The 25,043-nt window shown below is 43.6% G+C and overlaps 1 protein-coding gene across 1 annotated transcript in view; it reads right to left on the bottom strand.

Annotated features, from left to right (window-relative positions):
• LOC115088120 (cytochrome P450 2K4-like) overlaps positions 1-23,941 on the bottom strand; it is a 97,663-nt gene extending 73,722 nt beyond the window's left edge. The window contains exons 1-3 of the mRNA XM_029596093.1: positions 23,661-23,941; positions 11,231-11,393; positions 968-1,117 (exon numbers count right to left, since the gene is read on the bottom strand). Of these exons, the coding sequence (XP_029451953.1) occupies positions 968-1,117; positions 11,231-11,393; positions 23,661-23,843 (496 nt within the window). The 5' untranslated portion in view covers positions 23,844-23,941. The remainder of the gene's footprint in view (positions 1-967; positions 1,118-11,230; positions 11,394-23,660) is intronic.
• Between the last annotated feature and the right edge of the window lie 1,102 nt (positions 23,942-25,043).

Consider the following 25,043-nt stretch of genomic DNA (forward strand, 5'->3'; position numbering starts at 1 on the left):
TCTCTTAACAAAATCCTAACTCAAATGCCTCACCACCTACTGTTCTAGTCCCTACTTGTAGGCAAGATACACCCACTCAAGCAGCCTCTAGTGGAGGAACTGAAATGTGATATTCCTGGAAACTGGTTTGTGGGCTACTAGGGACATCTAGTGGTCAACCCATAAGGGGGAGCCACACCATCAAGCGAAAGGATGCTTTAGATTGATGGAACATACATTTTTCACAAAGAAAATATAAATAAAGAATAGAGCCCTAAAATTGCCTGTCAATGATCCATGTTGTGATCATGACTAAGGGGTTCATGTATGAAATAGTAGGTGAGACCTAGCTATATCTTATGGCATCATAAGTTGTACAAAGTTAATTTTGTATAAAATATTTGCAGATTATACTCATGTGAAAGAAAAATAAAAACAAAATGATGCAAATTCTGCTGTAATAAGCATTTTTTCTTGAGATGCTTGAGATTTGTGGAATTTCTATGTATGCACATTTTCATTGGCATAACCATAGTCCAATGCCATGTACCATGCTAGAGCAGTCTGATAACTCAGGTTACCTGCTTGGTAACTGACAATTTGAATGTTTTAAACTACTTTTGTAAGGACTATTTGTAATAAGCCTGATAATTTAAAGTACATTTCTGTTCAAGAACACATTTTTTAATCTATCTTATTTTAAACCTTTTGCTTTTGTACTGAACAAGTTCTACATTGTTAAAAAGTTATATTGGCCTGCAGCATTTCCATGTTTCACTAGTACCAATGTAATATGTTATAAAAATTAAACCAATAATATCTGTTTGATAGTGAAATATTCTAATCAAGTAAGCCTATTTAGATTATTTAACTGCAAAGTATTTGCCCTACAGCAAGATAATAAGATGTGTTTTTCTAGGTTAAAATTATTATTCTAAAATAAAAATATATAAGCCATAAAGATCAAAGTTGTGAGATAAAGATCTACCTTTATGAGATTTAAAACATTCGATCAAAGATTCACTCTCTTCAATAATTTTGTCCTCTATGGTCCTCTTGCCCATGCCGAAATCTCGCAAAGTTGTTATAGTAAATCTTCTCATCACTTTCCAGTTTTCATCATGAGCAAAAATAATACCTAAAATATAATTGGTTTTTGGATAATTATTTCCAGTGTGGACTGCTACTTTGCAGTGAGTTGCTACTAGGGATGTGCAGACCAAAAGTTTAAGTTCATAAGTCCATAAGTCGAAAGTGGGTCCCATTTGCGGTCAATATGGACATATGGAGAATTCCATAAGTTGAGTCTATGTCCATATGTGCAAATAAAAATTTAAACCCCTCACCTGCCTTAATCCCGCCCCCCCCCAAGACTTACCAAAACTCCCTGGTGGTCCAGCGGCGTCAGGACGCCATTCCTGAACTCCTTTGCAAGGAGCACGTGACGTCAGCGTCATGTCGGCGTGACGCGGCGTCACGTGATTCCCCTCGGGTTTGCTCCCGGACCCCTCGTTGGGCCCAAAAGGCACTTTTGGCCAGCTTGGGGGGGTCAGGAGGCCCCCCCAAGCTGGCCAAAAGTTCCTTTTGGGCCCAACGAGGGGTCCCGGAGCGAACCCGAGGGGAATCAAGTGACGCCGCGTCACGCCGACGTCACGCCGACGTCACGTGATTCCCCTTGGGTTCGCTCCCGGACCCCTCGTTGGGCCCAAAAGGCACTTTTGGCCAGCTTGGGGGGGTCAGGAGGCCCCCCCAAGCTGGCCAAAAGTGCCGTTTGGGCCCAACGAGGGGTCCGGGAGCGGAACCGCGATGGACCACGTGACGTCCGCATCACGTCGGAGTGACGCGGACGTCACGTGATTCCCCACGCGTCCGCTCCCGGACCCTCACGGAACTTTTGGCCAGCTTGGGGAGTTTTGGTAAGTCTTGGGGGGGGATTAAGGAGGGTGAGGGGTTTTAAATTTTTATTTAGATCAACAATCGCGATTTCCAACGTATTCAACATAGCTATGTTGAATACGTTGGAAATCCGATCGTTTACGCCTCATCATTTTTTTAAGTTAAAAAAAAAAAAAAAGTTCCGTTTTCCATTTAAGTTCAAAACGAATGCACACCCCTAGTTGCTACCCATTCTGAAAGGACAGGTAACAGATCATAGAATACTGTATAAAACATTCTTGAAACTCAAGGTAAGAACAAAAGTGGAACTCAAACAGGGAATAAAAGGGAGGGAAACTTGACAGACAAATAATGTTAATAGCATTCCATTAATCAGGATCACATATAACGAGCATACTTGAATTTAAACTGACAACTGTAAAAAAAAGAATGCAAAATAACCATAGTCCTTGGGCGTATATCCGCACATGGCAAACCAGCAATGACTATGAATTTTGGAAGTTTGGGTAGTTATATGGATATTGAAGTAGGTGATGCTTTGATATTTATGGAAGTGAATGAAATGCAGAAAAAATACTTAAGATGCCAATAATTAGTCTGTCTTGATTTGGAGAATAACTTGAAAGGTAGGCTGTTCAAAACTGTGATCTCTGTCTGGCTCCCTATGAAAGCACCTAGGGACCACTGCCATTTTTAGTACTCACTGCAGGACTGGATTTAGGAATTAGCAACATAAGCATGTGCTTAGCGTGCCAAATTCTGAAGGCACCCAAAAACAGAATTCCCTATACTGCTTTCTGATTTGCTGGGGTGAAATCTCCCCTTCCCCGGTCTTCTGCTCCTCTGCCTATGAGTGCCATAATCTTATATCTGGCCCGACTTACTCTCAAAAGCATGTTGCCTGACAATGTACCCAAACAACACACCCTGTTTTCTGTTATTTCTTTCTTCTGTGACCAATGTTCACAGATTAACAAAGGTGTTTCTGCCTGTGAAGGAGCCTACTTTCTGGACTGACAGTGGAAGATAATGAGTAGGTGCAATTGCAGCACTAAAATAAACATGGTGACCAGAAACATAAAAAAGTAAAGCAGAATGATGGCAGGGAATAATGGAGACCCAACAAACAGCGAGGGCTGCATAGAGAAGTCTCGATGGCAGACCTAGATGAGTTATCATGAGCCAGCTTCCCCAGAGAAGTGCTTAAAGGAGTTTGTCTTGCCCAGCAGAAAGACCTTGGGCTTGATATTCATCGCCACCTAGCTGGATAGGTTTGGACATATCCAGCTAAATGGCGGCATTTAAATATTCAGCTGGGGTCAGCAAAATAGTATTCAACTAAGTGGTGAATGGGACGTTCGAGGGTGTAGCTACTTATCCAGCACGTCCATTACCTGCTATTAAGTTCACTTAGAGAATAGCCACTGGCTTGATGGACCCTTGGTCTGACCCAGTATGGCATTTTCTTATGTTCTTATGTTCTTAAAATTAAGCCTGGATGCATTAAACTGCAATGTTTTTCATGCGAGGGGAACCAGTTTCATGGGGGGGGGGGGGGGGGGTGTTTCTGCGATAGAGGGCTCTTCCCCCTGAAAAAATATTGCGGCTCTATGGCGTGTTCTTTTGTCTCATGGCCGAACATCGTGGGATGAAAGGACACAGCAAACAGCCCTTTAGGAGCGATAGCGGCTCCAACCTCAAAGAGCTGGCCATGTAAGACGTTTGTCACTGAAAAGAAAAAGTTGAGCGGGGTCAAAGTGGTGGCCGAGACCCCACAAAGTAAAACAAAAAAATTATCATTTCATGTGTAGTGATAGCCCATCCCCCATGGGTTAAAGTAAGTCATTAGGGTTCAGGGTTACCCCACCCCCACCAAAATAGTAAAAGAACCTCATTTGGGTATAATGTCCTGCCATTTGCCCCCCCCCCCTCAAAAGGTATAAGTAAAAATTATTGGGATTCAGAGGGGAACCCCCTCTCCCTCCCCTTCTGAATGTAAAAGAAAACCTCATTGGGTTCAGGGAGCCCCTCACCCCTCTGCACACCCAGGCACTTCATCACTCCGACCCCCCTACCGCACCCCCAAATCTTAAAAATTTGAAAAAGTCCTGTGCTCTCTAGCATCTGGCCCGGACAATGTCATTTTTCAAAATGGCGCTGACCTGACATGGCCCCAACCCATGACAGGGAAAGGTCAGGTCGGCGCTATTTTGAAAAATGGAATCAAACAGGCCTAGTGTTAGGGGGTGCCTCAGGCCCCAGCACAGGACTTTCACAATTTTAAGGTTCAGGGTGGGGTGTGTGGGAAGGGGTCAGGAGTGGGGGATCTCCCTGAATCCCAATGAGGTTTTTTTTTACATATGGGGGAGGGGGATACCCTTTCTGAACCCCAATGATTTTTAATTATATGTTTAGGGGGTACGGTTGCTTGGGATGGCACTATACCCAAATTAAGTTCTTTTACTATTGAGATGGGTGTAACCCTGAACCCCAATGACTTTAATTTTAACTCTGGGGGAAAGGAGGGTGAGGCCATAACCATGTGTGAAATGGAATTTTTTTTTATATTTTGAGGAGTCGGGGCCGACTTGAGTGGTGGTCTTGATTTGAGCTGGGGGTCAGCTCTGACCCACTGGATCAAACTCTTTTTTTTTTTTAGCCACGGCAATTTTTTTTTCACCTTTGCATGGCACTTTAAATGAAACCCAGGAGCCTCAAAACCCACATACGTTGCATTTATCAAAATATCAGGAGGTGTTATTTTATTGTGGCTGACTACTTTTTCCATCAGTCACAATAAATTGCCTATTAATAACCTTCTTTATATGCATTTGCATTATTTATGAATGCAAATTACATTTATTTATTTGTTAGGTTTTTATATACCGTCGTTTAGACTAGCAGTCACAATGGTTTACAAACATTTCAAACAAACTGAAAACATCCAATAAAAATATAAATAAACATAAGATGAAATATAATCATAAAACAAGGTAATAGATGTAAAAATAAAAATTATACATAGCTTTATAGTCATAAATACAGTTAATAAATCAATAAAAATATGGAAATATAAAAATCTGTAAAAACTGTGGTAGTTAAAAAACATATAACTGGAAGCTAAAAAAATTAACCATTACTTATCATGTAAGCCTGCTCAAATAGCCAGGTTTTAAGCGCCTTTTTAAACGTATTGAGTTCTGCCTGTAATCTTAAATCTACTGGTAAAGCATTCCATAATTTAGGTCCTGCAAGTGAAATCGCTCTCTCTCTAACAAGGGTGAGTCATGCAGAGGTAACTGAAGGGATTGAAAGCAAAGCAGGTCATTGTAATAGGGGAGGGAACCTGGATAGGGCAATGCAAATTATTGCATATATCATGTGATATCACTGCAAAAGTGCTCTATCATGCGAAATACAGCATATATTGCAAGACATACACTAATGTGCACTAGAGCACTACTGCAGCTTGATGCAACTCCCAATTTGCTGGATAAGTAGCAAGATTAACATTTATTTGGCTAAATTAGCTAGATATGTTAGAAAATTAGCTGGATAAACGTATATGGCTAACTCATAGTTTTCCGGATATATCCAGCGATGAGGCCGTGCCACTAAATATCCAGGACAAGTTAGCCTTATACGTTTATCTGACTAACTTGTTCAGCTGGATAGTGACTGAATATTGATCTTCTTTTGTTAGCCATGATTGTTTGACCTCAGGGACTTAAAGAGCTGGTGAGCGGGTAAGTTATTTGGATACATCTATGCCTATAACTTTATTCAAATATTCATTGGGACTTACACAGAGAAGTCTACCACTGAATATAAGTTATGCATATAACTTTACCAAGAAAGTTTTAGGACAAGTATCTCTCTGACCAAACTTACAAACATAACTTTCACCAGACAGCACTCAATATCTGTGTTTACTGGCTAAAGTTTAGCTCCTTCCCTGGAACACCTCCAGCACCGCCTCTTTTTATCCAGTTAAATTTTATGCACACAATGGAGGTGGTTTAATAAGCTGTGCAAAACCTGCCATGGTTTTGGTGTGGGTAATTGCGTGTGGTTTTCCACACATATGTAATAACGTGTTTAGTGCAGAAAAAACGCGTGCACACCTGCTGCACGTTTTGTGCAAGTGCATGCAAATTGGCATGCAAAAGAGGCAATTATCTCTAAACAGGCTATGCAAGGAGCCATGCTAGCAGGGAGATCAGTTAGTGTAGGTTTTTCTAAGCGGGTCTTTTAGCACCTGGGTCAGGGTAGGAGTTAAGTAAAAGGGTCTGTCTGGAGGCCCTTTTATTCCATTGCTGGGATTAGTTCTCATTAGTTTTGTTGAGCTACTTTAAACTCCCAGGTTGTGTGTCTATGCAGCCTTTTCCTCACTGAGCTCTCAGTGCTTGCTTTGGTGGCTTTTGGTCCCTGTTCCAGTCCTAGCAATGCTGTGGCTCTGGGCAGTGTTGGCGCTTTTGTCTGCAGCTCCTGGAAATCACCAATCCATCCATTTCCATTTCTGCTCTCTCCCAGTGGGGCTGATCCTTGTCGAGCGGCCCCAGATCCCGGCAAGGAAAAGGCTGCTCGGATACACAACCACACTAATGCCAGCAATGGAGTAAAAGGGCCAGTAGGAGCTGAAATAATTTATTTCTGAATAATAGTAAGTTGAAATCATTAGAGATGAGTCTGCAACATTTTCCATGAGCGTCTATTTTAGGGCCTGTTTTCCCATGGTTTTCTGCATTAGGGCTTTTATGCAGGTATTGGCACATGTATTTGGTCTGCACTTATTTCTGCCACTATCTCATTTGCATGCTGTCCCCTTATTACATCTCAGGAGGATCCTGCTGTTGTCGCGTGCATTAAAAAATATATGCCCAGAAAAATAGCATCAATTTCAGTGCGGATCTTATTACATTGGCACCAATGAGTTGTATGCACAAACTGTATTCATTCAGCAGGGAGAAATATTTACATTTTTGCTTTTGTCTGGTTAACTTCATAAGTTAGCAGAATAAAGCCTTTGAATATCAGCCTCAAAAGAAAGAGAATTGGGAACAAATATCTGCCTTATCCATAATTTAACTTGAAGTACAATTTATTATATCAGACAACCAAGCAGCCCCTACAGGAGAGATAATGTGCTGCCTCTTTGTTTCTCAGAAGTACCACAAAAATCTGTTAGTTTTGTCCTATGCTACTCCATTTGGAGGACATTGTAACATTAGGACTAGTCCCAGCCTCTGCTAGTACTCCTTCCTGTTGTGAAGATCCTATTTAACCAAGTGGGGGTTGATCTAGTGAGGAAAGACAACTATTAGTTACAGTTATTTGTTGTGACTGGTAGAGTACACTATCCTAGCAGTTGTGGGTGATGGCTCTTAAGTTCATATCATCTAAAAATATTCTCTCAGACAACCTTCTTGACCCATCTACTACAAGAACTCTGTCAAGTATTGGAGATTTGTCCAAGACTGTGAGATTTGTACAATGTTCTCTCAACTTAGCTTAAAGACTCTCTACCTGGGTAACATCAAGCTAGGTTGAGAGATCATTGAACAAATCTCATCTTTGTGTGAGTTTCCTCACTCTGAAGGACATCAGATCTTCACAAGAGTGAATTGTTCTGTTCGTACATCTCACTCTGCATGTCAAAGTGGCCCCTAACCCCTACACTACTACCTAAACCTGACCGAGTTACTAGGTAGGCCTCCTATAGAGATATAAATATCTAACTACTATAAGGGCCTTATAAATAGGTTCTCTCTCTCTCTTCCCCAGTAGTTGCAGGTAGGAAATGCCATAATTGTGGTATTACCACAAAGTACGAAAATTTAACACACTTTGCGGTAATACCTACGCAAAGTACTAAGATAGCACACATTGTGATAGGCTATTACCATAAAATATGCCCCTCTTCCTATCACACGCAATAGGTTGATGAATATAGCCCTTACTTAGCCAAATAAGTCTTAAACAGCTGTACTTAGCCAGATATTTATTGCCCTGTAGCTAGATAAGTCAAAATTTATGAGGTTATGTTTAAAATACATGCTGCACATTTTTTGGTATGTGAACACGTTGTTGGGTAGATTTACACATATTGAAGTAAATGATATGACCTGTGTGTGGGTGCACATGTGCGCTCATATAGACATGCTGATTTTATAACATACATGTATATGCGTGTTTTATAAAATTGGCTTTACGCGTGTACATGTGTGCATGATTTTATATTGACGTGCAACTGCATGCAAATGGCTAGTTGAGTGCGTGAGTGGGAGGAATTTTAGTGGATACATGCACCAACCCAATTACCTGTTTCCTCAGTTCATTCCCAGTTTGCCCCAGTAAAGGAGAGGACTTCCTAAACCCCCTAGCTAACTTGCCTCCATTTTACCCTATTAGCCCCAACCCTTACAACCCTACTGATTAGCCTTTTTTTTGTTTGTTACATGACTTACACATCATCCATAGCAGAAGTAAAGTTAAATGGTAGGGGACCCCGACATGCACTTGTGCATGTAAATACATATGTGCAGACTTCATGGTACAGTCTCATCCATGCCCCACTCCTTTTGGTGAAAATGTTTTCTATGCGCGTACTGGGAGATATGCACATACTGACATGTTTTAAAAATTTCACATGGTACATGCTGGGATGAGTCATGGGTGCATCTCCTAGCTTTGGCACACATAGGGCTTTTAAAATGGACCAGATTTTATATAGTGTGTATGCATTTGTGCGCATGATATAAAACGTGTGTATGCATGCGTGCATCCATATAACTGCGTATTTGTGTGTGCTCTTACATGTTTTTAAAGTTAGCCTACCTATGTGAACATTCTGATTTGAAGAGTGAAGCTCGTAGGATGATGATGGAGGAGGAAATTATGGGTCATGCCAAGAGTGCTGGTGCACTCAGGATAAAGAGCTGGATTTTAAAAGGGTTATGAGGCCGGGCCTATGTTAAAAAGGCCCGGTGATGCGCATAAAGTCCCGGGACAAGTGTAAGTCCCGGAGCTTGCAAAAAGGGGCGGGGAGGGAGCGCATGGGTGGGGCATCTGGGGGCAGGGTGGGGGCAGGCTCCCGGCATAGCGGCCATATTTGCCACTGTGCCGGGGATCGCGCGCTGGCAGTTGGCCAGCACGCGCAACTTACTTCAGCCCCAGGGCTGAAATAAATTGTGAAATAAAAAAAGCAGAAAAAAAGGTAGGGGGGAAAGGACAGGGGAGGGAATGGAAGGGAAGATGGGGTGGGGGTGTAGGGAACGGGGGAAGGCAGCATGGCTCGGCGCGTGAAAGGTGCACAATTGTGTACCCCCTTGCGTGCGCCGACCCCTGATTTTAGAACTTGCGCGCGCCTGCGTGCGCAAGTTATAAAATCCGGCATATATGTGTGCGCGCCGGGTAGCACACGCACAAGTATGCCCTGCGCGCGCCTTTAAAAATCTCCCCAAAGGGAAGAAGTATGTGATGGGGTCTACAGACAGATAAGAGGGCGGAACAGCCAGAAAACCCAGACCATGTTCAACTTGGGAAAAGAAATATAAGAGAGAACATAAAATGAACAGTCTTGCACAAAGCTACAGGAGAGGATGAGATTGAGCTTCATTACCCATCCCAGCAGCCTAGTAGCTACATCTGAATAAAGAGTAACAAGGAGAAGCAGAGGGAGAAGGAGGAAGGAGGAAACTGCAGCATGAAATAAAAGTACTGATTTACTTCCCCTGGAGGGAGCAGAGGAAAAGAGGTCAGACTTGTAGAAGTCAGTATTGGTAGAATGGCCCTAAAAGGCCAAATGAGAGGTGACAGCATCCTCAGCTGTTCACCAATGAGAGTCAAGTAGGTAACCATAGAACTACTCATCATATCCACATATGAATTTTCTTCATGGACATCAACAGCATCACCATCCTCAATATTAAAATTTTTCCATTATTACTGTATATTAAAAACTATGGGCCGGATTTTGAAAAGGTTATGCGTGCCGAGGCTATTTTAAAAAAGCCTGGCGACGTGCATAAAGCCCCGGGATGCGTGTAAGTCCCGGGCCTTTACTAAAGGGGCGGTCCGCGGGTGGGGCAGGGGTGGGGGCAGGGCCAGAGGGCCTCCGACACAGCTGACATTGCCGCTGTATCGAAGGATCGCGTGCCAGCAGGCGGGTGCAAAAGGTAAAATAAACATTTTTTGGGGGGGTTAGATTAGGGCTAGGGGGAGGAAAGGTTAGGGGAAGGGGTGGGAAGGTTAGGTTAGGGGGAAAGGAACGGGGGAAGGCAGTGCGGCTCGGCGCGAGCAAGATGCACAATTGTGCACCCCGTTGCGTGCGCCGACCCTTGATTTTATAACTTGTGCACGCCTGTGCACACAAGTGCACAGGTGTACATGTGCGTGTGCCGGGTAGCACGCACACCTTTTTAAAATCTACCCCTATATTTAATACATACAGCAAGTTGAAAGGCATAATTATAGACAGAATATTGTTTTCTCATTTATGATAGCAGATATTACCATGTTCAGGGTGTATATGAACTAAGTTCCAAAGGGACCCATGGTCTGTGTTCCGTACAGTGAGCCTCACACTGGAAACTGTGAGCTGTGCTCAGATTCTAACTAGACTGGCAGGTCCATGTGGAGAAAGTGGAGTCAGTTACAGCTCTTTCACCCATGCTCCCCCTACATAAAAAAATGTTTCTTTTGAAAATAGAGTCACTCTTGGTGCAATATACTAATTAACTCATGCCCCTTCATTACTCTGGGGATGTTCTTCAAGGAAATTGTAATATGCAGCATTATCTTTCGGCATTCCATGAGATGTAAAATGAGTGCTGTCCACAATAATAACAAATGTGATTGTTAGCAAAACATTTAAGGTGGCATAATATTGCAATTTAGTCAATAGAAATATATAACTACAGTAGTAATAGTTTTTAAAATAGTCTGCAAAATTAAACTATGCAAAACATTTAGGGGATGACTCAAAACTCTGTAGGGAGAGGCAAAGTCTACAAGTACTTTTTCCCAGTGGATTTTGCACAGGTACTTGAATGAAAAGTATGCGTGTCTTTATAACCTTCAAAACTGACTGAGGAGCAACTGCCCGCAGAGATCTGCATCTGCTTTTTCTGACCAAACCAATGCAGGTAGTTTTTTGAAAGCTCTCCACAAAAATGCAGGGAAAAGTTTGCATGTTGAGGAACAAGGCATATACTTTTAGCAGCATACAAGTTGGAAACTCTCATAGTCCTTTCATCCATTATGTAGCCATTTTAAATGGATAAAGAGCTTTTGAAAATTGTCATCCCTTTAATTACAGTCTTGTATCTTGAAGAAGCAGAATTACAAATTTTACCTTTTCCATTGGAAATGATTTCAAAAATTGGTATGACAGGCCTTTCTGCAAACTGATCGGCATTGTGCACAAGAGCATCCACCACAGTCTGATATCCTGTTAGAACTATTACTTTTTTCAGTCCCATCTGAAAGCTGAAAACAGAGCCATACTTCTTGGAAAGCTGAAATAAAACACACCATATTCTGAAAACTAAGAAGATCAATACGGTAATCAAATCAGCATTTTCTCTCTCTCCTAAGTTCTCACATACCGTCTTCTCTGTGTTCAGTCTCTGTTCTCCATCCTTCTGTCACTCTACCTTCCCCCACTGCCTTGTTACTCTTAATTTTCCAAGACACTGTCTCTCTTATCCCTCTGTTTCTCCATTTCTTCCCTCTTGCTTCATCTTCCCAGTCAGAGGGTTGAGTTCAATTTATACTGTTTAGGGCTATTGGTGGGAGGCAGAACTGCCACTGTGGGTGTGTAGGCGTGTGTGAGTATGAGTGTGTACTGGGGAAAGAAAGAGAAAGTGCATGTTTGTGGGAACGTGGGAGAGTGTGTGTGTGTGTGTGTGTTAAAGGTTGTTGTATATGATATTTCTGGACACTCTTTGGTCACAATTAATATGTTTATGCATACCTGAGCTAGTTGTATGACTGAGCATGTTGGTAGGAATGTTAAATCAGTCTTGTCTTTTTTCTTTTGTCTGGTCAAGGCAATTGCATACACTGTTTCCAGCTTGGAACACTTGTGCTATTCCTTCTATAACAACTTGTATCTTGTGGCATTCATTTGTGTTTCCACCAATATTTTGTATCTGATGTAATGCGTCCAGACTATCATATAACTGTCAAGTGTATTTCAGTGAGTAGAAGTGTCCTGTGTGATTAGCTAGGGTTAGTTTTTGATTTATAATCATGTTTGGGAACATTGAATTACAGATGAATGTACTTTAAATTATCATGGTATGCATTATTGCATCTTTGTTTCTTAATGATCTAATAACAAATAAAAGTTCATAAAAAAGAGTTTTTTTTCATTGTTATCATTAGTGCTTCTTTCCCTGTGGTGGGGAGTTTTTTATGTCCTTTTTGAGCACTTCATTTTGCATATACAGCCTGTGTTTTGTTATATAATATAATATACCAAGCACACTATGGGGCAGATTTATAAAACAGCGTGCGCGGGGTACATTTGTGCTCGCTACCCGGCGCGCACAAATGTACACCCGATTTTATAACATGTGTGCATTGCCGCGCGCATGTTATAAAATCCAGGGTCGGCGCACGCAAGGGGGTGCACACTTGTGCACCTTGCACATGCCGAGCCCTAGGGGAGCCCCGGTGGCTATCTCCATTCCCTCCAAGGCCGCTCCGAAATCGGAGTGGCCTCGGAGGGAACTTTCTTTTCGCTTTCCCCACCTTCCCCTCCCTTCCCCTATCTAAACCGCCCCCCCCCCAGCCCTACCTAAATCCCCCCTACCTTTATCTTCTTTACGCCTGCCTGAGGCAGGCGTAACTTGCGCACACCGGCCCGCCATCCCCCAGCACAGCCGCTGTGCCGGAGGACTCGGGACCACCCCCGGACCGCCCCCAGATTGCTGCCCTGCCCCTGCCCCCTTCCTGCCTCTTTTTCAAAGCCCCGGGACATACGCGCATCCTGGGGCTTGCGTGGTAGTGTCTAGCTGCTTCTACCAGACTGGACACAGCACTAGAATAATTTTGGTGACCAGAAATAAAGGTTTACATCACTTTTGACACAGGAGTTTAATTTCCAGTGTACGTTCTTGAGGTGGACACTTACAGCTGAATAAGTACACTGTCACCGTACATCCTAACCTTGGCATACAATTTAACTGTAGATGCCCATCCTAGGGAGCTTACTCTTTGCTTAGCTACTTATAAGATATGTATCACTATGTAGATATGTATCAGATGAGTCTGATACATATCTACATAATGAATCTTTCACCCAGGATAAGAACACAGCGAGGCCACAGGTTCTTTCATCACCAGCTTTAATAGAGTCATAAGAGCACATGTATTTCCATCAATAAGACAAGTTGTCAAGGACTTAAATATTTCCCTCCAGCTCTTCAATGGATAAATTTCAAGAATTCATCTAACACATAGAAATCAAGCGTGCTTTCACTACTTTTGGACACAGACTTGTTAATTAGAACTTTGTTTAGCATACGCAAGTTTGTACTGAAAGTGATACAATGTCAGTTAGTAGTGCTTTGTGTGTGAGTACATATATGAGATCTGTTTTTATGAGTATACATATATTAGTAAGTATTGATGACATATTTACTGTATGTATTTTCATTGTATCCTGACTGTTGATTTTGGAATATTTTAAAGTTTTTGTAACCATTTATTAAAGATATTTGTAATGTATTTACTATATTTAATAATTCCTTCATGTCTCAATTAATAATGTTCTTTGGAATTTAAGTCTCCAACCTTTGTTGGTGTGTACCTTCAAGTTTAAATGGAGGCATTATGACCCAAGCATTTAATGATAGAATCTAAACAACTTATCATGGCATTGATGGTACAAATCAATGAACCATTGACTTGAAAAAGCAAGTGGATATCAGCTGCATAAATATGAAAGTTAACATTGAACGAGGCAAGACTAGAACATAAAGACAACAAATAAATATTGAATTTGTCACAAAAAATGGAGCAGACAAAAACAGTCTCAAGCAGATTCACATTAGTCAACAAGTAAAAGCACTGTTGTGGTCCTCCCCTCCACACAACCCGCTAACAGCAATAGATGTGGTGAGACACAGAAGTGGAGCCAGTGTGGCTCCAAACTGTCCAAAAATGAAAATAGGATGACTAGTCAAGCAAGGCATGAAGCACCAATTGGGACCTTCAGAGTCAATAAGCAGCTGCTGGAAAGGGAGCATCTGTCCATGTGGTCTTGAATGGTGAAAAGGGATTGAAGTGAGAAAGAAATTTGAAACAAGAGGATAGCATTTAGAGAAATGAGGGATGAACAATAAAGACATGAAGGAGGGATAAGAGGGAATATAATGAGAGGTGAAAACAAACAAGGAAAGAAAGACAAGAGAAGGAGAACAGGGTGGGGCAGACCTAAATAGATTTTCTAACTATGGAAGTTGTACAAGATCCAGGATCCAGTTGTACAGGATCCAGATTTTTTGCACCCTTCTGACAATATAGTAATAGCTTTACTCTTAAATTTTTCTGTTATTCAAACTCAAGCAAAACTTCAACTAATATATGCTAGCAGTTATCAGATGACACAGTAAGGATAACTGTCTCATACTGGAAAACATTTCCATACAGAAGAATCTACCAACACAATAATCGATAAAGAGAAAAACCATGAAGGACACAATTTGCAGATACATCTGGATCATCCTTATAATCGGTATTTTTTCTTTTTGAGGACTGTGTGTAGCTGAAATGAGAAATTTGATTTTCTATAAAATGTAATATCTCATCTCAGTGTATACAAATGTCAATGTTTTTAATAGGGATGTGTAGGGAAATTTTATTCATGTTGGATCATTTTATTCATTTATGGATAATTTTTTATTCATTTCATGGGGTTTCTTTTCATTTTTTCATTTCTACTCATTTTGGAAAATAGTGAGCACTATTTTTCAAAATAAATGAACCCAAAACATTTTGGGATTTTGGGGGATTGTGCATTCATTTTGGGATAAAATGAACCAAAATGAAAATGTCTCTTCAGTTCAGTTTACCATTTGTTTTAAAACAAATGCACATCCCTATTTTTTTTTAACTTTTTCTGCTTTCCACTTGGGCCATTCATCATAGTTACAATCCTTGTTGAGGTTCCATAGACCAGTGGTTCTCAACCTTTTTTTCAGCCAGGTCACACCTGACAGATGGTTCTCACATGCGTGACACACTGAACATGTGACCGTCATGGGGCTTTATGTAAACATACACTCTGCATCCATGGGAACCCCCTCGATCCCCAACAATGGGTCAGAACAGAACTAGATCATTACCCATACAACTCACCGTACAAAAAAGATATTCGGGTTCTGGTGACATCTCAGTAAAAGCAAAACAAACTCCCTTTACTACCAGGCACAATAGCCTTCCTTGTGAAAAGACAATAATTTACCACTAATGCATATCCTATTGAGAAAACACAACAAATAAGATTGATACAAATGCCTACATGCTAGTAAAATACCTCACCTCGGTCACACACAAAGCCGACCTTCACCAAGGACAGAAAGACCACACATTATAAATACGGAGACAGAAACTGGAATGGAAAACCAAAAAAGTCACTTTGCATGCAGTGCAAACCTGGAGAAATGGAAACAAATATAGCACCTAACATAGTCCCAGGATCTGCAATAATGCACACAAACTAATCTGCACAAAGTTACACCTGCATTATTGAATGCACTCAAACAGTAACAACCCTATCTATGAAAAGGTAACACTACAAATATTAAACCAGGCCCTAAACACCAATATACTTCCTATTAGGAAAACAGAATAAGCCAAGCTGCTATAGAACCCCACGCAGAAATAATTATAAAACTATACTAATAAATGTTTCGAAACAGCTGATGAACAGAATAACACCCAACGATTAAAAACTCATAAAAATTATTTAAAAATTGTCCAAATACCAATTAAATATTTCAAAACAGACAGATTACATAATACCCAATAATTAAAATGGCAGTCAATCAAGAAAAATAAACTTAAAAAGACACCTTTACTTACCATCTCCAGCAACTCTCCTACTCCTTTCTCTTGCAGGCCAAAAGCACACACCAGAGGCAGCAGCAGCTACTGAAGCTCTGTCCTCACAGTCCTCTTCTCAGGGTCAAACAATCAGTCACTCACTCACTCACTCACTCACACACACACACACCCCCCAAAATTAGACCGCACAACCAGTCTTGGTCTCTCACGCACATACCAGTCATCTTCCTGACCAGTCTCTCTCTCTCATCCAGAAACACATCATCTCCCTGACCAGTCTCTCTCTCAATCACACACATGTTCTCTCTTATATACAAGCTCAAAATCACACACAAATGCTCTTGCATCAATCCACACCCATACACACCAGCACGCACCCACACAAACCAGCCCTCACCCAGGCACCCATTCACACCCACACACACCAGCCCTCACCCAGGCACCCATTCACACTCACACACACCAACCTTCACCCAGGTACCCATTCACACCCACACACTTTAGCCCTCACCCAGGCACCCATTCACACCCACACATACCAGCCCTCATCCAGGTACTGATTCATACCCACACACACCAGCCCTCACCCAGGCTCCCATTCACACCCACACCCAGGCTCCCATTCTCACATGCATGTACCAGGCCTCACCGCCAAACCTCTTCTTCCTTCACTGCAGGGATGGGCTCCAGTTCCGTCGCGGCTTTACTCCAGTGGGACTTCTTTGTTGCTGCCACAGGGATGGGCTCCCATGGCAGCCTTGCTTGGCCAGGGTCAGGCTTCCTCTTTGCCACCACGGGGATGAGCTCCCATGGCGGTCTTGCTTGTCCAGGGTCAGGCTTCCTCTTTGCCACCATGGGGATGAGATCCCGTGGCGGCCATGATTCGTTGGGGTCAGGTATCTTCTTTGCTGCCACGGGGATGAGCTCCTGTGGTGGCTTCGCTTCAACACTGCCACTCCTCCCAACCCCCCACTCCCAGCCTATGCTATGTCCCTTCTTCCTGCCTCATCGGCCAATCAGAAGCTTCCTCCCTTCTTCCTACTCCCACTGGCTGGTAGAAGGGAGGAGGTTTATGATTGGCCTGCGTGGGGGTAGGAAGAATGGAGGAGGCTTGCCGTTGGCCTGTGGGGGCAGGGAACGGGGAAGCACAACTTGGGCAGTAGGTCACCAGGAGCCGCGACACACCTGCCAGTGCTTGGCAACACACTGGTGTGTCGCGACAAACTGGTTGAGAATCGCTGACATAGACAACAGCTCCCACTAGAATCCAGTATCCACACAGCCAGAATCTGACCACTTGGAGCCTGGTTCCTCAAGTTCTTTTCCCATAGAAGCAGAATGGGAAAAGAGTCTTCATGAATCAGGCCCTAGGTGTTGCTATTATGGAATGGCTAGAATGTCCTACCTTTGCGGACTGTGACCATTACCCCTACAGCATCTCTAGCCCTGGCCAGCTCAAGAAGCAGAAGCTAGAGTCAGAATTTGAAGCCAGATGTCCCACAGGGAGCCAGTTGACTACTTTGAACCCAATTTTTGTACATTAATAGTAGGAAACTAGTCATTTTTAAGTGTCATATCCAAAATACTGTGACTTAAGGCTTGATGTCCTAAGCATTTTTTTCATGCATGCAAAATGTGAAAACCCTTTAGGAGATCAACATACACAAACACACACATGCATTTTATATTTTTTAAATCCGCCCTCCGTTTTGTGAAAGAAAATGAATAAGCTGTATATTGGCAACCTCAGTGAAAATGTGATTCCTCTGACACGGCAGAGCAGCCTGACTTCAGGTATGTGTTGATTGAGCCCTCTCCCACAGCCCAGAGCTTTGCAGATTTGGCTCCACCTCCCTCAGTATGCCATTGACATCAGGCCCTTTGTTTACGATCATTCTTTAACTTGGATACTAAAAACAGCCCTTGGAGTTCCTGGAAAGTATATTTGCACAATAAACTGCTGCCCATGACTAATTTTTGCAGCTTGTAGAAAACGTTTCATAGATTTCCTGTGTTTCAAGTTGTGATCTGACAGGTTACACTCAACAAATTCAGGTCACAAGTGAAGCATTTTCTTTGGATTGTATCACTGTCCAAAAAGAAGCCACAAACTGCAAATATTGATTTTTAGTGCAATAATAATCTGAATATTCAGCTAGCCCAGTTAGCTTTTTGTTTTATATTTACATTATATGTTTTGTAAGTAGAATGATCTAGAAAGCTTTCATAATTTACTACAATATATCAGAAAAAAACAAAGCTGCATTACAAGATTTGATAGTCACCAACATTACTTCTTGTAAGGCTGGCTTTTCATCCTTACCAAACATTTCAGCTGCAGGTAGATTTTTGCTATTTTACATTTTTGGTTGGTCCTTTCCCATGTTTTTGGTATTGGTCTCTGCTCCCCTATATAAGCTGGGTTGAGCACAAGCAAGGTATGATTGGAAATAGTTTTTTGTTTGAGGTGGAAGGTTCAAGTCTTGTGAATCCCAGTAGGCCCTGTGTCTACACCAGTGAGATAAACAAGGAGAGTTTTGAGGAGAGGCTTTTTTGACTTTTGAGAAACTTGGTTTGTTTTTTGACCTGCTCCCATTTCAAGAGGGAACCCCCATGCCTGAGGGGATAGGATTGGGTGTTGTTTCCCCTGCTGCCAGTCCAGGTGGGGTCTGCACTTGCCCAGGGTGGTACTTTGCCCTGCGTTCAGTAAAAGTGGTGATTGTAGTGACCTAGAAGGAGAAGAAGTAAGAACTAAGAGATCCATATTCAAACACGATTTAGATGGATAACATAATTGTTATCCATCTAAATGGACTGTCTATATTCATCTCATATCCAGCTAAATTCTAGCCGGGTAACTATTTACCCAGCTAAAATTTAGTTGGATATGTGGAGGGCATTCTGAGGAGGAGAGGAGTTAGCTGGATAAGTTAACGGGCTAACTCTGATTTTTGGAGTTAGCCCGTTAACTTAGGGCTGTCCTAAAGTTAGGTAGCTATACATAAGTGGCTAAATTTAAGACAGCTGGGCATATTATAAATAACTGGCTAACTAGCACAGCCACACAGTGGCTGAATATGGACCCCTGAGTTTTTTTGTGCAAGTTTGCAGCAAACCAAAGCTAACTGCCAGTTCTCCCAGAGCTTGGGTATATAACTCAAGGTTCAGGGTGGATATGGAGGGCCCCAGGTCAGAAACTTGAAGGGTGCTTCTGATTCTGGGTCTCTTCATTCAAGTTCCTGTCCCTCTCCCTCCTTTTCTCCCCCATATTCTCTTTCTGAGAATGTTTGTATGTGGGTGGGTGACAGCACATTGTGTTTGTGTGGGGGTGAGAGAGAGAGAGAGAGAGAGAGAGAGACAGCATGTGGGCATGGATGACAGAGAGCATTATATGAATGGGTGGGTGGGTGAGAGAAAAAATGTGTATCTGGGTGGGTGAGAGAGACAGCATGTGTGCATGGGTGACAGAGTGCATTATATGAATGGGTGGGTGGGTGAGAAAGAGAATGCATATATGGGTGGGTGAGAGAGACAGCATGTGTGCATGGGTGACAGAGTGCATTATATGAATGGGTGGGTGGGTGAGAAAGAGAATGCATATATGGGTGGGTGGGAGAGACAGCATGTGTGCATGGGTGACAGAGAGCATTATATGAATGGGTGGGTGGGTGAGAGAAAAAATGTGTATCTGGGTGGGTGAGAGAAAGAGAGCATGTGTGTGTGTGTGGATCAACCCCCCCTTCCACTCTGTCTGCTAATCCATGACAGTCTCAGGGCATCTGGAAATCAAAAGTTCCCAGGCATGGAAAGTGGGGAATCTTTTAAAATCCTCACTAGTTTTAATTATTGGGTATTCTCTGATGTGTCTGTTTTGAAATATTTTATGAGGGTTTGGAAAATTGTTATCAGTATTAGATGTATTTCTATTTGTTAACTGTTTTGAATTACTCTTTTTATTGGTATGGATGCTGCTTTGGTCATCTCACTGGGCCGTATACTTGCCAATGTAAACTGCCTTCTAAGAGGCCCCCCCCCCCCCCACCTCTGGCTTCAGTAAGTGCTAGTAATGTGGCCCTGTTTAAAAAAAAAGTTTGCCCACCTCCTGGTCCAGGGCACCAAATACAATTGCATGGGCCCTGAGCTGAAGAGATGCATATCCCAGTGGGTCCCTGCTTCTAGGAATTCTGTGTAGAATGGTCTCTAGTAAAAACATCATTAGACTAAGAAAACTACTGGGCAGATTGCATTGCTAGACCAAATATGTTCTTAGCTTTTACACTGTATAAAACAGAACTATTTTTATTTAAACTGAAGCTTTCCTTTCCCTAACCTTTACTGCAAGTATCTGCAATGATTTTACTGCTGTATTAGTTAATAGCTATCCATTTTTCCAGGCTGCAATGGATCTTAAATTATTTCGATCTGTTGACTGGGAAAGCTGGATTTAGACAAAAGCCTTGATTACAGCTGTATCCCAAGGAAGCAGGAGTGGGTTCTGGTAGCAGGGTGCAGGTTCAAAGTAAAACAGTAGAATTATTACATTTAAAAATTACATAAAATAAAAAAAGTTTATTATAATTGCACCCCTGTTTCTTGTGAACCAGCATGATGGGACCACCGTCTTGAATGTTGGTATATAAAAAAGTTAAATAAAATAAAATAAATATGAGGTTTGTCTAGCTAGATATTTCTCTGTTTTGAAGACAGAGTTGAACATTTCCACTTCTCTACAATAAACACATTTTCCAGTAACTCTTGTTTGTCATGTATGTCTTGTTGCCTGTCATGTCATGTTTTCTTGACTAGATTGTAAGCTTATGCAGCAGGGACTGTCTCTTTTATATATATATATATATATATATATATATATATATATATCTACCATATAAATGGGCTTGGACCAACGTGCCGCAAATGTGCATGCGCATTAGAGAGCAGCTCTACTGTGCATGCGCAAGAGCACGTCGGTCAGAGGGCAGCAACATGGTGCTGGGAAGGAATGAAGCGGCGGGAAGGAATAAAGCGGCGGGGAGGAGCAGCAGCGACAGCGGCAGCACAGAAGGTCTCGGGGGGGGGGGGGTCTCTCTAGCGCGGGGAGAAGCGGCGGCACAGACATAGAAATGGGAGGTCTCCAGGGGTCTCTCTCTCGCGTGCGCGCCTCATCACCGAGCGTCGGGCGGGCCAGCAATGAGCCCGGTGGAGAGGCGCGTGTGAGAGAGAGAGACCCCTGGAGACCTCCCATGGAGCAGCGGCGGTATCTAAGCGTCAGGCACGCGTTCTGGATAAGAGAAGAGGGAGTGGAGGAGGGCTGAGGGAGAGGGACGGGGTTGTGGAGGAAGTGGGAGGGGAAGGAAGAGGATGTGAGTAAGTGGGGAGGGTAAAGTTGTGGAGTACAGAAAAAGGGAGTGGAGGAGGGCTGAGGGAGAGGGAAGGGATTGAGGAGGTGGGAGGGGAAGGAATGGGAAAATGAGATGGGATGGAAGGAAGAGGATGTAAGTGGGACGGGTAAAGTGGAGTAGAGAAAAGAGGGAGTGGAGGAGGGCTGAGGTTGAGGGGAGAAGGGGAAGGAAAGGGAAGGTGAGAGGGGAAGGAAAAGGGAAGAGGATATGACTGAACAAGTGGGAAGGGTAAGAAGTTCTGAAGAAGAAAAAAAAGAGTGGAGGAGGGCTGGGAGAGGGAAGGGGTTGTAGATGAGGTGAGAGGGGAAGGAAAGGAAAGATGAGAGGGGATGGAAGGAAAAGGGAAGTTGTGGAGAACAGTGCGGCTCTAACCGTGCCGGTCTGACCGATGGAATCTTGCCCGTTTTAAAAGGCTTAACGGCTAGTATATATATATACAAGCCGTTAAGCCCATTAAAACGGGCTACATTAAATTTTTTTTTCAGTCCATTTTCGAACACAGCACCCTTCTACACTTTTTCTCCCTCACTCCCCCTTCCCCTTGTTCACTCACCCCCTTCCCTCCACTCAGTCTTACTCACCCTCTGTCTCCCACTGCCACCCTCCCCTCACTCTCACCTCCCTCCCCTTCCCTCAGTCACTCCCCACCCTCTCTCAATCCCATCCCCTCTCCCTCAGCCCTCCTCCACTCCCTTTTTCTCTGCTCCACAATTTCTTATCCTTCCACGTACTCACATCCCTCTGTCTCTCACCTCCCCCTCATTCTCCCCCCTCTTCCCCCTCATTCTCCCCCTCTCCCTCTCCCTCTCCCCCTCATTCTCCCTCTCCCCCCCATTCTCCCTCTCCCTTCACTCCTCCCCACCTCTCCCCCCTCCCTCCCTCTCCCCTCCTCCCACCACTCTCCTCCCTCCCACCCACTCTCCTACTCCTCCCTCCCTCCCACTCTCTCCTCCCTCCCTCCCACCCACCCACTCACTCCCTCCCTCTCACTCTCTCTTCCCTCCCTCCCTCTCACTCTTTCCTCCCTCTCACCTCCCTCCCTCTCTCATCTCCCTCCCTCTCACTCTCCTTCCTCGCTACTGGCCGCCGCTCCTCGTCGCCGCCGCTGCCACTCCTCGTCGCCACCGCCACTCCCGCTGCTGCTCGACGCCGCCATGTTGATATCCAGCTGACGCTCACTGAGACCGACGTGCTCTCTACTGCGCATTTGCGGCACGTCAGTCAAGCTTCGTTTATTAGGTTGATATATATATATACTAGCCGTTAAGCCCGTAACAACGGGCTTCATTTAAACATTTTTTTCGGTCTATTTCCTTCCCACTTCCTCCTCCCTCCTCCCTCTCTCCTCCCCCCTTCCTCTCACCTCCCCCCTCTATTCTCCCTCTCCTCCCCTCACCTCACTCTCTCCTCCCTCCCCCCACCTCACTCTCTCCTCCCTCTCACCTCCCCCCACCTCACTCCTCCCTCTCCCCTCCACCCACCTCACTCTCTCCTCCCTCTCACCTCCCCACTCTATTCTCCCTCTCCTCTCTCCACTCTCCCTCTCCTCCCTCCCCTCACTCTCTCCTCCCTCCCCTCACTCTCTCCTCCCTCCCCCTCCCCTCAGCTCACTCTCTCCTCCTCCCTCCCCTTTCAGCTGATCACAACCAGCAGACAGGGGGGTGTCCCTCCCTCGCGCGCGTGTCGCCGCCGCTACTGCTCCTCCCTTCCTCCCTCCCTCGCACGCGCGCGAGCGCGTCGCCGCCGCTACTACTCCTCCCTCCCTCCCTCGCGTGCGCGCCGCCGCTCCTGCTTGTCGCCGTCGCCGCTCCTGCTCCTCCCGCTCGTCATTCCTGCCGCCGCCGCCGCTCCTGCTCCTAAGGAGCAGGCGCCATTTTTTTGGTGGGGGGGGGGGGCACGCTCTGCTCTGGCCGACGTGCTCGCATGAGCAGTAGAGCTGCTCTCTACTGCGCATTTGCGGCACGTCGGTCCGGGCTCCCTTATAGGTATGATATATATATATGTCTAGTGTCTGGTAACACTTTAGCAATAGTAGTAGAAGTAAGTCGAAGTTCATTCCAAAACAGTTAAGCATAGGAAATTTATTTTTTATCTAATTCAGGCATATCTTAATTTTCCATCATGAGCTGATTTAAGAGAATAAATGTTCTCTTCGACAAGAAAGAGGTTTCTGCAGCTGTTCAGAGTATCTTTGATATGCACACATAAGCCATAGTGTTTCCCTTCTATTTTTTTTTTAGTTGAAGCCAGCAATTTATATGACAAATAATGATAATTGCATCATGTATAGAATGATTTTAAAAGTTTTACCTCTATCAAAGTTTTGGAGGGTCTCTTCAGATCTAAGATGTGCAGATTTCCAATCAGTGGTAAGGGATTTGGCCCTGGAGGAAAATTCTTGTAGGTACTGTCCCAGCCACTCTTCAACCAGAGCATAAAGATTAGAGTCAAAATAAAGAGACACAATATAACCACTGGATCTGTAAAAGGCATCTTTTTAACTTCAACTTTGGATGCAGAAATGTTTTGAAGAACTGCAAATAATTTCAGAAGTACTTAATTCAAGCACAGAATGCACAAGGAAGCGTACTTTAAAAAACTTACATAAGTTTAGCTTGAACCTTCCCAGAAAATCTCCTCCTTTATTGGCTCTCTGCCCAGTTTTCTCCACCAGCAAGACCATGTAGTTAAAGTAACAGACAGCCCTGGTTGCCCTACCTCTGTTTCCCACAAGAAAGACAATCTTACAGCAATGCCACAGCTTTTATATCAATGGCAAAACTGTGAAGGATTTCAAAAGGGCGTGGGATAAACACTGTGGATCCATAAAGTCTTGAGGATGTGAATGAAATGAAAAGAAGAGGCATGGGGGTGGCTTACGGGAATGACAGCTACTACCCTTATTCAATAAACATACACACGGTTAATGCGATTCCAACATTGCTCTATGCTTCAACAGCAAGAGGAAATGTGGGAAAAAGGATCTGCATTCACAGATAAGCATAGGAGTAGCTTGCTTGTTACAGCGGTTACTACCCCAAACCAAATTAGCCTATTTCACTTTCAATGCATATCCAAGCAGCTCTCTGCTTCAATGGCAGGGGGAATGAAGAAAAGAGGATTTATATTCAAACAACCAACAAGGACTAAATTGCACAGGTTGGAAAAACAAATAAGAATGGGAGTAGCTTGCTTGTTACGGCGGTTACTACCCCGAACCAATCAAGCCTGATACTTCACTTTGAATACATATACAGTGCAGCTCACTGCTTCAACGGCAGGGGGGAATGAAGAAAAAAGGATTTATATTTGAACAACAACCAACAAGGACTAAATTGCACAGGCTGGGCAAACAAATAAGCGTGGGAGTAGCTTGCTTATTGCGGTGGTTACTACCCCTAACCAATTAGGCTTGATACTTCACATTAATGCAGCTCCAGCACTGCTCTCTACATCAATTGGCAGGGGTGGAAGGAAATTAGAACCAAAAAGTTACCAATAAGGGCCCTGACCTCAACAGTCAGAGTAACAGATAAGTTTGAGAAAAATAAGTATGAAAGCTTGCTGGGCAGACTGGATGGGCCATTTGGTCTTCTTCTGCCATCATTTCTATGTTTCTATGCTTCTATGACAACATAGTAACATACAGGCCGACACAATTCGGACGCACTAAAAATGTGCATGTTTTGGGTG

The sequence above is a fragment of the Rhinatrema bivittatum genome, chromosome 3 (genome assembly GCF_901001135.1).
Source record: "Rhinatrema bivittatum chromosome 3, aRhiBiv1.1, whole genome shotgun sequence".
Taxonomy (NCBI): Eukaryota; Metazoa; Chordata; class Amphibia; order Gymnophiona; family Rhinatrematidae; genus Rhinatrema; species Rhinatrema bivittatum.